The sequence below is a fragment of the Heliangelus exortis genome, chromosome 2 (assembly GCF_036169615.1).
Source record: "Heliangelus exortis chromosome 2, bHelExo1.hap1, whole genome shotgun sequence".
In the NCBI taxonomy this organism is placed as follows: domain Eukaryota; kingdom Metazoa; phylum Chordata; class Aves; order Apodiformes; family Trochilidae; genus Heliangelus; species Heliangelus exortis.
In genome coordinates this window covers 91,373,604-91,384,609 of record NC_092423.1, presented here as the reverse complement: position 1 = coordinate 91,384,609, position 11,006 = coordinate 91,373,604, and the positions used below count along the sequence as shown (strand labels likewise).

The 11,006-nt window shown below is 42.3% G+C and overlaps 1 protein-coding gene across 2 annotated transcripts; it reads left to right on the top strand.

Moving 5' to 3' along the window:
• Window positions 1-672: 672 nt before the first annotated feature.
• On the top strand, window positions 673-9,805 carry GMNN (geminin DNA replication inhibitor). Of its 2 annotated transcripts, none has more exons than XM_071737005.1 (7): window positions 673-770; window positions 2,104-2,167; window positions 3,788-3,883; window positions 4,256-4,394; window positions 4,990-5,072; window positions 5,151-5,261; window positions 6,798-9,805. In XM_071737005.1, exons 2-7 carry the CDS (start codon window positions 2,111-2,113, stop codon window positions 6,999-7,001), a joined length of 690 nt encoding a protein of 229 aa, XP_071593106.1. In that variant the 5' UTR covers window positions 673-770; window positions 2,104-2,110; the 3' UTR covers window positions 7,002-9,805. The 2 variants fall into 2 exon arrangements, with proteins under 2 accessions (XP_071593106.1, XP_071593105.1); XM_071737004.1 differs by having other exon boundaries at window positions 3,791-3,883; window positions 6,798-7,148.
• Window positions 9,806-11,006: the final 1,201 nt, after the last annotated feature.

The following is an 11,006-nucleotide window of genomic DNA, read 5'->3' as shown; positions in this document are numbered from 1 at the left end:
GGAAAAGGCATTCAAGATCACCAAATCCAACCAGTAACCCAGCACTGCCACCTCCATCACCAAACCATGTCCCAGAGCACCGCATCTTCTTGCCTTTTAAGCCCCTCCAGGGATGGTGACTCCACCACTTCCCTGGGCAGCCTGTTCCAACGTCTGAGAACTCTTTCAGTGAAGAATTATTTCTTTCTTATCATCCGATCTAAACCATCCCTGGCACAACCTGAGGCCGTTTCCTCCTGTTCTATTGCTTGTCACTTGGGAGAAGAGACCAACACCCACCTCGCTTCGCCTCCTTCACCGCTGAGGTGTCTCTGTGGCGTTTCCCTCTCACCTTTCTCAAGATGAAAGCCTCCCTTCGCCTCATCTGCAAAGGAGCTGCCTCTGCCTCTGCCTCTGCCTCTGCCTCTGCCTCTGCCCCTGCCTCTGCCCCTGCCCCTGCCCCTGCCCCTGCCCCTGCCCCTGCCCCTGCCCCTGCCCTCCTCCGACCCTCGACCCCCTCAGCCCCGCTCCCCCCCCTGCCCCTGCCCTCCTCCGACCCTCGACCCCCTCAGCCCCGCTCCCCCCCTGCTGGCCCCGCACTCCCGCCAGAGGCCCGGGGAGGGGTCGGGGCTCTGCGATTGGCTGAGAGACAACGGCGGCCCGCGCGTCACGTGACGCGGCGCCCCTCCCCTCCCCGCCCCCTCTGCCCTTCCTCATAGCCGCGCGCCGTCCCGCAGTGGGGGACCGTCTGGGAGCGCGCGCGGAGGGGAGGCGTGAGGCAGCGGCGCGGGGTGAGCGGGGTCCGCATGGGGACGGGAAGGGAAGGGGGTGCGGGTGGGTGGCTTGAGGGGCGTCGGTTCCGTCTGGCTTGAGCTGTTCGGGGCGAGGGGAAGCGCGGGCTTTTCGTAGCCGCGTTTGGGTCTTGGCGGGCTCCTTGTCTGCCTTCCCTATTGGCCGCGCCGGTGAGCGAGGAGGGGCGGCTGCGGGCTCGGCTGGCGGGAGCGTGGAGCCGGCTGCCCGCCATCTTGCGTGTGCGTGGGGGGAGTCTTAGCTTCCCCCCCCCCTCTCTTCTCGGTATCCTTGTGGAAGGGTCTAACGGGGTTGTAACCCGCGATGGTGTCTGCGGGGTGCTAGCGTGGCAGCACTGCGTGTCGCGGTTTGAATTAAACCTCACGCAGCTGCTCCGGTCCCCCACCCCCTGTGGGATTTGAAGAGGGGGGAGCGGGGTAAATGTGCGAAAAGTCGTGGGTTGGCGGTAAAGACAGTTAATTAGGTAAAGGGAAAGCCACGCATGTAAAGCAGAACAAGGTTTTAATACACTGGGAGGCAGGTGTGCAGCCGCGCTCTGTCCCATGTAACGGTGACGGGGGCAGCCAAGCGCCATCGCTCTGAAGGCCTTTCCTCCTCTTCCACGCTTTTTTCCCCCAGCTTTATATGCTGAGCGTGACGTCATACGGTATGGGATATCCTTCTGCTCATTTGGGGTCATCTGTGCCCCCTCTCAACTTACTGTGCACCCGAGCCTGGTTGTGTGAGCAGCAGAGAGGCCTTGGCTCTGCGTGAGCACCGCTCGGCAGTAATGGAAACACCCTTCTCTTATCATAAAATCATAGAATTGGCTGGGTTGGAAGGGACCTCAGAGATCATCAAGTCCAACCCTTGATCCACTACCGCTGCAGTTACCAGACCATGGCACTGAGTGCCACATCCAGTCTCTTTTTAAATATCTCCAGGGATGGAGAATCCACCACTTCCCGGGGCAGCCCATTCCAATGCTTGATCACCCTCTCAGTAAAGAAATTCTTTCTAATGTCCAACCTAAATCTCCCTCGGCACAACTTGAGACCGTGCCCTCTTGTCTTGCTGAGGGTTCTGCTCCAGCCAAAATCAGCACGTGGCATCACGGGGTGTCCCCTCAGGGCTTCTCGCTGCTCGTGCACTTGCAGCTCCTCTGGAGGGATGGAGCCCTAAGAGGGACTCTGGAAGAGCCAACTGGCCCCACCGTTCATGACTGAACTTTTAGTGCTGCTCTAAAAGTTAAGAAACTGAAATTCGAGTATTTTGTGTACCTGAACTTCAGTTACAGCCAGATGTTAATAGCTTTTTTTTTTTTTTTTTTTTCAGTGATCCTATGAATTCCAAAATGAAAGATAAACCAGCAGCAGAAAAATCATCAGGATCTTTGCAGGTATAGGCTTAAAGTCTCGCAGCTTGGGGTTAGAACATAAAAGCTGAAGTTCATTGAGTGCATCTCAAACAGTGAATTTTTGTTCAGTCGTGTGCTCAGTTCTCTGGGAAATGGTCCCTGTGATACAAGTTTTATATCCACTGAAGAAATACAAAGGGATCTGTTATACGGTGCTTCCACCTGGCTTATGTCCTGTTGGCTTGAGTAACCTCCTGGCAGACAGAATGACTTGGGAACACCATGTTCTGCTTGGGCATATGTACTTACAGCTCTTTTTTATTGCTCAGCAAGCCCTTTTTAGTTTGACAATGTGCTTGCTGTCTTGTGGTTTTGTTTTGGTGTTACTTTTTTTTTTTTTTTTTTAGGTCCTGGCTTTAGTTCAGTTACTGAGTATCTGACTGCTAAGGTTTTGTAGAGTATAAGGGTAAACTTATTAAAGGTTATGTCTGCCCTGAGCATGCTTTAACTGAAGAATTCATGTAGGCAGTTTTTTTTTCTAAAGCCACTCCTGAGGTTGCCTTGGAATTAGTATAAGTACTTAAAGGATTTAGGCTTTTAGTCACTAAGTTACCAAAGTTTATAACTATTCTAGTCCTGTGAATTGGTAAGTCTAACTACCACATGTGGCAGTCCTATAGTGACTCCAGGATATAAATCCCTCGGGGTGGCTTTTTTTGCACTTTCTAATACTTACATGCAATGGATTAACTTCAGTATTAGTCAATTTCTTGGCAAAGTATGCTTAACTCTAACCTTCGGTAGCAGCAAGCTGTGCCTGACACACGATGTGATTTTTGTTCCCACTGTGGTTGGTGTTTGTCCTTTAGTTAACAGGAGGGTAATTGGTGGCAGAAACTACCGTGGGAAAGTCGAACTCTTTGTCATATGAAGTAGAGTGTGAATCGGTAACTTTCTCACGCTGGTGTGGCATTGTATTCTGGCTATTCTTGCTTGGTTGTCTGCCATTGTTTGCTGTCCCCTGGTGGCAGTGTGACCAACCCAAGCTTTAATACAGGAAATGGGTATTTACGTGTGACAGGGAAAGTGATAAACATGCTGTTCATACAAAACAATACCCTATCTGAATTGAAGCAAGGGAGCTTTAGATCCATTTTAATGGGTAATTGAGGCAACACATTTATTAAATGAAAACCACTTGAAGGTGTTGCTCACAGGTAACAAAAATGGCCACAGCCTAAATTGGTGTGTGTGACTTTACCACAGAAACTTGTAGTTGCTGTTCACTTATGTCACTCTCCTGGAGTCTCTTACTGCTGTTGCCAAATTCAATCTGGAGAGTTTCTGCTCAAGTTTACTACTGAAGTCATTATACTGCAGCTGACCTTAAAATCTAGTCAGAATGCTGTAAGACCCATTACATATTTTTATTGAAGGGTTTTCTGAAAGGCAGGGACTGGGCATAGCTTCGTGTGGTTAAGGTCCATCTCTGCTACAATTAACTAGATTTACTACTTCTCACAAGCCTTAACAAGGACTAAAGTATTATCTTTTTGTCTTCAAGATGAACCATTGGTTCCCTTAATGGAAGTATGACATTTCTAAGTCTCAGTATGTATAGAGAAGAGTGACAATGGTCTGAAGCTGTGTTTGTCTTTTTAGAAGTACCTCACAGACACACGCGGTGCTGCCCCAAGAAGGACTCTTAAAATGATTCAGCCTTCAGCAGCAGGATGCCTGGTTGGCAGACGAAATGAGGTATGAATGAGAGGATAACCTGCCAATGTGTAATTATGTCTAATAATAATGAAATGACTTTGAGCTTTTATCTGAGAACTAAGGTAACTGAGAGAAAAACACCATAATTCCCTAAGATAGTGTGATACAACTTCAGTTTCCTATTATTCTAGCAATTAAGCACTATTAAAAACTAGCTATTTCTGAGAACATCAGGAGAATTTTGAAATGTTTCTTGGGTATCAAGGATGGTGTTTGTAAGCTAAAACTATATGCTAAAGAACCCAGGGCTTATCAAGCCTGATTTGCAGTCATTGGTAAACAGGCTTACAAGTTTGTATTGTTTAAAAAAAAAAAAAGCAAAACCCAAAAACCTGTCTGTGTTTTATGCAGAAGAAATCGTCAGTCAAAAGGAAACTCTGGAATAACAAGTTCACCTCAAAGGCTTGTAAATCTGAGGTGTCTGTAGACAAGGAGCAAGAAAATGAGAATATGAATGATGTAATTCAAGCTGTAGACCTTATGATAAAAGGTATGTGGTAAATCCTGCTGTGTTTTCTTTCACTTACAATGCTATGTTCCCATTGGAATACAACTTAAAAGGTGGTTCCTCTACCAGTTAGATAGGGGCTTATTATTTTTATATAATGCCTAGAGGGAATTAATGATACTTATCCTAATGATACTTATCCTCTGTAGTAAATACACTATAGTTAACATAATTTTTCAGAATTATTCTCAGATACTGGCTTCTACAAACTCAGTGTGCAGCAGTGTTAAGAAGTCCTGTAGTTTGCTACTTTGACTTGCCTACAGGCTTTCAATTGACTAGTAATTAAGTTAAAATAAAAGCCTGTTTTAGCATAGCATACTGTGTGTGGTTTCTCAGAACCAGTTGGAAAATATCAAGTCTGGTGGGAGAGTGAAGTCTGGACAGTTACTTACTCTTAAGAATTCAGTCTTTTACACACGGTGGATGAAGACTTGATAGCTTTAAATTTGCAACTGTTAACTGGGAAAATACTATACAGAGTGAGTTCTTAACTATCACATTTTATAGGACAAGTTTGTCTTTAAATGATCTCAATTCAGCCTTAGCACAGACTTACTGTAGTTTCTTACTTTAGGAAGCCCTTCACCTCAGTATTGGAAAGAAGTGGCTGATGAAAGGAGGAAGGCTCTGTATGAAGTGCTTCAAGAAAATGAAAAGGTAGCTAGTGAAAGCTCATTAACATCTTTACCATTGGCTATTGTCTTCCTCTTATAATGTTTTATTATTTGAATTCAGCTGCACAAAGAAATTGAAGAGAAAGATGGTGAAATTGCCCGCCTTAAAGAAGAAAATGAGGAGCTAATGGCCATTGCTGAACATGTGCATTATATGACCAGCATGATTGAGGTACTTGAATTTTCAGTTAATGTTGGGGAATGAAAAATTGAAAAAAATAGCAAAAACATTTTTAATATTTTGTGAATTAAAAAACTTTTAAAAATTTTCAATTACTGTCTAAGCTTTTTCCTCTGGGTTTGCTGTAGTCCAGAGGTATGAAACCCCTTCTAGGGAATGAATTTTTCCATTTTAGAATTCAAAAGAGTTGTGAGAGTGCATAAGAGGGCTGTTTTCTGAGGTGAAGACTCATCCTGCTGTCTTAAAAGAGCAGGTGTTGTGTGTTAGAGATGTTGACATGGGAAGGAAGTGTTTTCACTTTTGATATTACTTAACTAAGGTGTGTTGTGTGGGGCCACTGGCTGAATGGAGTGTTTTATGCAGAAGAAATTCAAAAGTGTGCAGGGACACAAAATGGAGCAGTGAGAAGGGAGCACCTACAGCCTTTAAAGTCAAGGCTTCACTGAGGACTTGCCAAATTTCTAGCCCAGAAAGGGCTAATGCACTAACTCTGTAGGGGTTCATAAATTTCAAACCACTGTACTCTGAGATTATTTGCTGGGGACACATAGTTGTGTTGATTCCATGAGTCCTCTACCAGGAGTAAGTTGTCTGTAACAGCCTCTGAAGGTGTGGTAAATTTATAGCCAGGTAACCTTGATACTGAAGTTATCAGCTGGGTTGTTTTTTGTAGGGACTGATGTCTCAATTGGGACATGAAGCTGAGTGCCTGACAAATATTTTCATTCTCTGGTTAGACTGGGAGAGTGTAAACAAAATGGAAGACTATTGCAAGCAACTTGGTCAAGTTAATTTTCAGTTTGTGCGGTTATTTATGTCAGTCTTTTTAAAGATTCCATTAAAGTGATATACTTTAATTTTTTGGGGTTTTAGGGGTGCTGATTGTTAGTGATAAACCCACGGGCAGATATTAAATTTCTTACAGATTTAAACCTGCTGTTGGAAACATCCCTGCAGTTCTTTATTAGTTAAGCAAACATTAATTGCAAGTTGTTAACTTCTGAGGCTTTCATGAGAGATGTACCAGACAAAACTTCAAAAGCAGCCTCTTACAGTCCTGTTTTTCTTCCTTACATCGGGATAGGTATTGCAGTTTGATCATCAAGTGCTAGAAACTGCTGAGTCTTCCAGTTCATTTAGACTTAATGACACTTCATTACCTTGATGAAAAATACTGAACTTTAATCTGTTGTATAGTGAATTGTCTAAAGTTAAACCTCTGTAGTATGATAGCAATATGTAACTTGGGAAACTGTTTCCCATACCTTATGTTGTTAAAGGTAAAACCTGTCCTACTGAAGAACCTGAGGAAACTTTAACAGTCAAAGCAGATATGGTCTGTGAATCAGACACTTAAGTTTAACTCAAATTACTATATCTAAGGTTTTCTGTGACTGAAAAATATTTTAGATCAAGTCAGTGATTTCCAAATGAAGATACTTTGTTTCACTCAATATGTGCAGTCTTATTCACTGCCTTTTAAGCAGAAAAAGCATTATGTTCATGCTGTCTTATGTGTCTGTCTAGAGGTTAACTGGGCAAGCACCTGACAATCTTGAGACTCCGAAGAGTCTGTCTCTAGAGGAATCTGAACAAGAAAATGAAGAGCTTAACTGTGGAGATGATGCAGGCAGCCCTTCTGAAGAAAGACCATTGCAAGTATCATGTGGCTTCAGGCAGAGTACAGCAGATCTTGCTTCAAAGGAAGAAAATCATTTACAACTGGAATGACAACCTAAAATAGCCTTATGTTTGTGGCTTTTAATTGCAGGCTTCCTTTTGAAAGGGTATACTAAAACTTCTCAGGTGTAGAAACTCTTGTGTAAGTACAACGTTGGTTTTTAACTAGAATTATGTAGCAGTGGGAGTATCTGGATACTGCATAGAAAATTTACTACAGGCTGTACATAGTTGCTTGTATAAAATGCAAATACTGTGTATTTCAAACTTGTGTAAATATCCTATCAGGTGGTCTCACATGATACATGAAAATTAATAAATCTTTTATGTTACCAAAATGGTGTCTTACTTGAGGGAGGCCCTCCCAGGGGAGGATTCCCCATTCTGTGGGGAATGGTTAGTTCTAGGTTTGTAAGTCAGTTGTGACTCTTGTAAATGGAAGCTTTCAAGTTTTTTGGGGGTGTACCTGGGGCACTCTAACACCTTTAGATTAGCAGAATTTGGGAGAACAGTGTTTTGGTGGATAGGTAAACCAAAATAAAAGTGCTGTTGCAGAGGCTTCAGAAAGTCAAGAATTGGTAATAAGATGTAAAGATTAATAAGATGTAAAGTTTAGTTAGATATGTGCTTTTTGGAGGTTTTAAAATTGCCTCTGTCTTTTTAAAACAGGGAGCCTTTTCCAAGATGTATAGATAAGAGCTTAAGTAAGTAGGAGCTATTAGACAGCTTTTAGAAACAGATTTATGGGCTTATAAAGAAAAGGTGGGGTGTTCTGTCTTCTGATAACAACTGTACTGAAAATTAGATGGGGACAAAGCAGCCTACACTTCTGAGGTATCCTGAAAGGAAAAATGTTATGTTTCAAGGTACTGCTCTGGTATTTACTGACAGATGAGGTACCTTTTTACCAAGCTAATGTTCTGAAGGGTTTACAGCAATAAAAAAAGCACTCATAAAACTTAATGCTGTTCAAAACTTCAACTTCAAGCATTTTTCCCATTTGTTTTAAGTTACTGAGGTGAGAAAGTTATAATATAGTTTTTCCAGTCCTGAGTGAACTCAGTTCTGTAGGTAACTCCCCAGGACAATCTTTAAACAATGGTGGCCATGGCAATATCTTGTGAAGATCTTAAAATTGAGTGTCTCTCAGGAGGCAGAGAGAATCAGGGATTCTGGTTAATGGATCTATCAAGCCTTGCTAAAAAGGTTGCTTCAGGGTATGTGTGAATGGACCTGTGAAGCTATAGGCTTAGCACCTTTAGATTCCTTCCCTATCTTATCCCTGTGGGTGTTAGTAACTTAATAGATGTTTCACAGCTCGTTTCAGTTGTGACATTCAGCGAATGTCTGAACCATTGTAGGAACTAATATTCCTTCTGGCTTCCATTTAACTTGGAATCTGGTAACCATAAAGTAAGGCATGGTATTTTTCATGGCAAATGTGTAAACAGCTTACACCCTCCACTTTGTGTTGTAGAGAGCTTTGATATCCTTTCCTTCATGGTGGAGAAATGGTGACAAAGGTGTGGTCTAACTTGCAGTGATGCTGTATTTAAGAATAAAAAAATTATACTGGCATGACTGCTTTGTGGAGTAACCTTGGTGTTCTGTGGAAAAGAAAACGACACTGTCAAGTTACTTAAACCCTCCTTATCTTGGATTTTAAGCATTTTTAATGTCAAAGTAGTTCTTCAACAATAGTAAATGTGGAAACAAATTTTAATTTGCCAAAATAGTCCCCATACAGTGCTATTTAGTTTATTTGTAGTTAGTCATTCTTCAGAAGTGGCTTTGGTTTTAAGCATCAGGAATATTTTGCATTTGCAGTGCATAGAAGGGAAGATAGCACTGTTGCATGATTAGCTGTCCAGGCAGACCAGACCAATCCAACTGAGACAGCAAGTGCAACTTTTATACCATTAACCTGCCTACTCTGTGAATTGTAATACAGGTGCTGTTGTAAGAACAAAGAACTGCCAGAAAGCAACAAATCTGAAATTTGTGTGCATTATCTGCACCTGGCTCTTCCTTATTTTCATCAAGATAGTAAAGAATAATGCTCATTTAGATGAGAGTTGTGCTTTTTCTTTAAATAGAAAAAAATATCCCTTAATTAGCTAGGTCCTGTTGAAATGCATAGTATGCAAAATAAATCGTGGAAGTAATTTATGTAGGCTGATGCATCTTATTGCAGCTTCTGGCCCCCCTGTAATGAAAAACTTTTTACATCCAAAAGACATGAGCCATTTAGGAATAGATACACTTGCACCTGAAGTCATCAAGGTTATAGTGGCTTTATTAACTTTAGTTCAAGAGCAGAGAGAATAAAAGCATATAAACTTTCCAGCATGCTGCAGAAGAGCAGGTATGAGTGCTGACCTCTGTGGCACATAAGGAGAGCATGTGTGTGGGGTGTCTCATCAGAGATGTATTGGACCTTGGTCAAGTAATCTATTATGTCAGAAATCTATGAAAGTGTCTGAAGCCTTGTGCTGATGCATTAATCACTCTTAAAAAAAAAAGTTCTAAAAGGGTCAAGTTACAGTTGTTGTGCTGAAAGTTCCTGAATATTTTTTGAAACATAGGTGAAGTTGTGTATGTATAGTAAGTATGTGAACTTTACCTGCATGTATGAAAGGCTTGTAAAATGTGTAGAAATTATATGATTTGTGTTATCAGTTCTCTTGCAACCATCCGACCTTTTATTTTTGTTCAAGAATATAGGAGAACTCCTACCACTGAAACACCTATGTAGCAGGTGAAAATCTATGTAATTATGGGCAAATTTTCATATTCAGCTGTATTACAGAAAAGATTCTGTCTAGCAGAATAAAGTTATCAGTTCTGGAACCCAACTGCAGACTGATTCTCTCTCACCCTGCTCTGGGGTGCACTGCACCTACTGCATCCTAGAACTTCTTCCATAAATGCACATGTTCTAACAGGACAACTTCAGCTCTGTAAGACTGAAGTGTTTGGAGATGGGCCATTTGTAGGTGTCAGATGTTTCAAGAAGGAACAGCTGTGCAGGGACTATCAGCACACTGGAGGGTGGGGGAGGTGGTTTGTGGGAGGAAGAACTTCTAATTGGTTTAGCAAGAATAATTGTAGCATAAAGGCCCATTTTATTTAAGACAATGCCTGGAGAAGTGAATTAGATGATAACTACTTGGCTAGGCAACTGAAACCCACTTGGTGTTTGGTATTGCTTATGTGCCTGCAGCATTGGCACAATTTACAGCTTATTTTGCAGCCTGTGCATAAGTAATGAAGTTGGTCATTGATTTTTGCAAGGAAATATGCTGCATATTCATTTACTTCTTAAGGGCCACCTGAGGTGATTTTCTTTTCAGAACAGGATTTGCAATTTTGAGCAGGTTTGTAAATCTACCAAGGCCGTGTTTCCAGTGCTCTGTTTTTTGAGACTGATTTGTGTTATCATCAATATTTTCTGCAGCAGAAAATGTTTATTGTGTGCTGTTAGTGTGTCTTCTCATTCTTGTAATAACACAAAGTAGTTCAGCAAATTGTAATAGTGTTCTGAGAAACTTTATTTTGCTGCTGCTTTGTCCATCTGCCAACAACTGCCTGTACTGCATGTGTGATAGGTCATGCTCAAGGTCAGACCCTTGGGTATGCCAATGTTTCTGGCATACCTCTGGGGACACCACAGCCATTTGAAGGGAGAGTGTTACAGATCATAGGATAATTCCACTGCAGATCAGCAAAGCTGGAGTCCACACTTAAGATACACAGGCTGGCAGTCTTCTCTTTTTCAAGGGTGTTACCCTGAAGCACAGAAACTTGAGGGATTTTGTTTGGTTTTGTTCTTAAGTCAAGAGTTTCATTAATGTGAGGGTGGTGAGACACTGGAACCGGTTTCCCAGGGAAATTAGAGATGCCCCTTCCTTGGAAGTGTTTATGGCCAGGGTGGATGGGGCTTTGGAAAACCTGGTTCAGTGGGAGGTGCCGCTGCCTATGGCAGGGGAGTTGGAACTTGATGACCTTTAGGGCCCCTTCCAACCCAAACTATTCTATGATTTTTTTTTTCTTTTT

Coding starts and splice junctions, on each gene's coding strand:
- GMNN (XM_071737005.1), top strand. CDS start 2,111: ATGAATTCCAAAATGAAAGATAAACCAGCAGCAGAAAAATCATCAGGA. Junction 2,168..3,787: donor AATCATCAGGATCTTTGCAG/GTATAGGCTTAA, acceptor TTGTCTTTTTAG/AAGTACCTCACAGACACACG. Junction 5,073..5,150: donor TGCTTCAAGAAAATGAAAAG/GTAGCTAGTGAA, acceptor ATTTGAATTCAG/CTGCACAAAGAAATTGAAGA.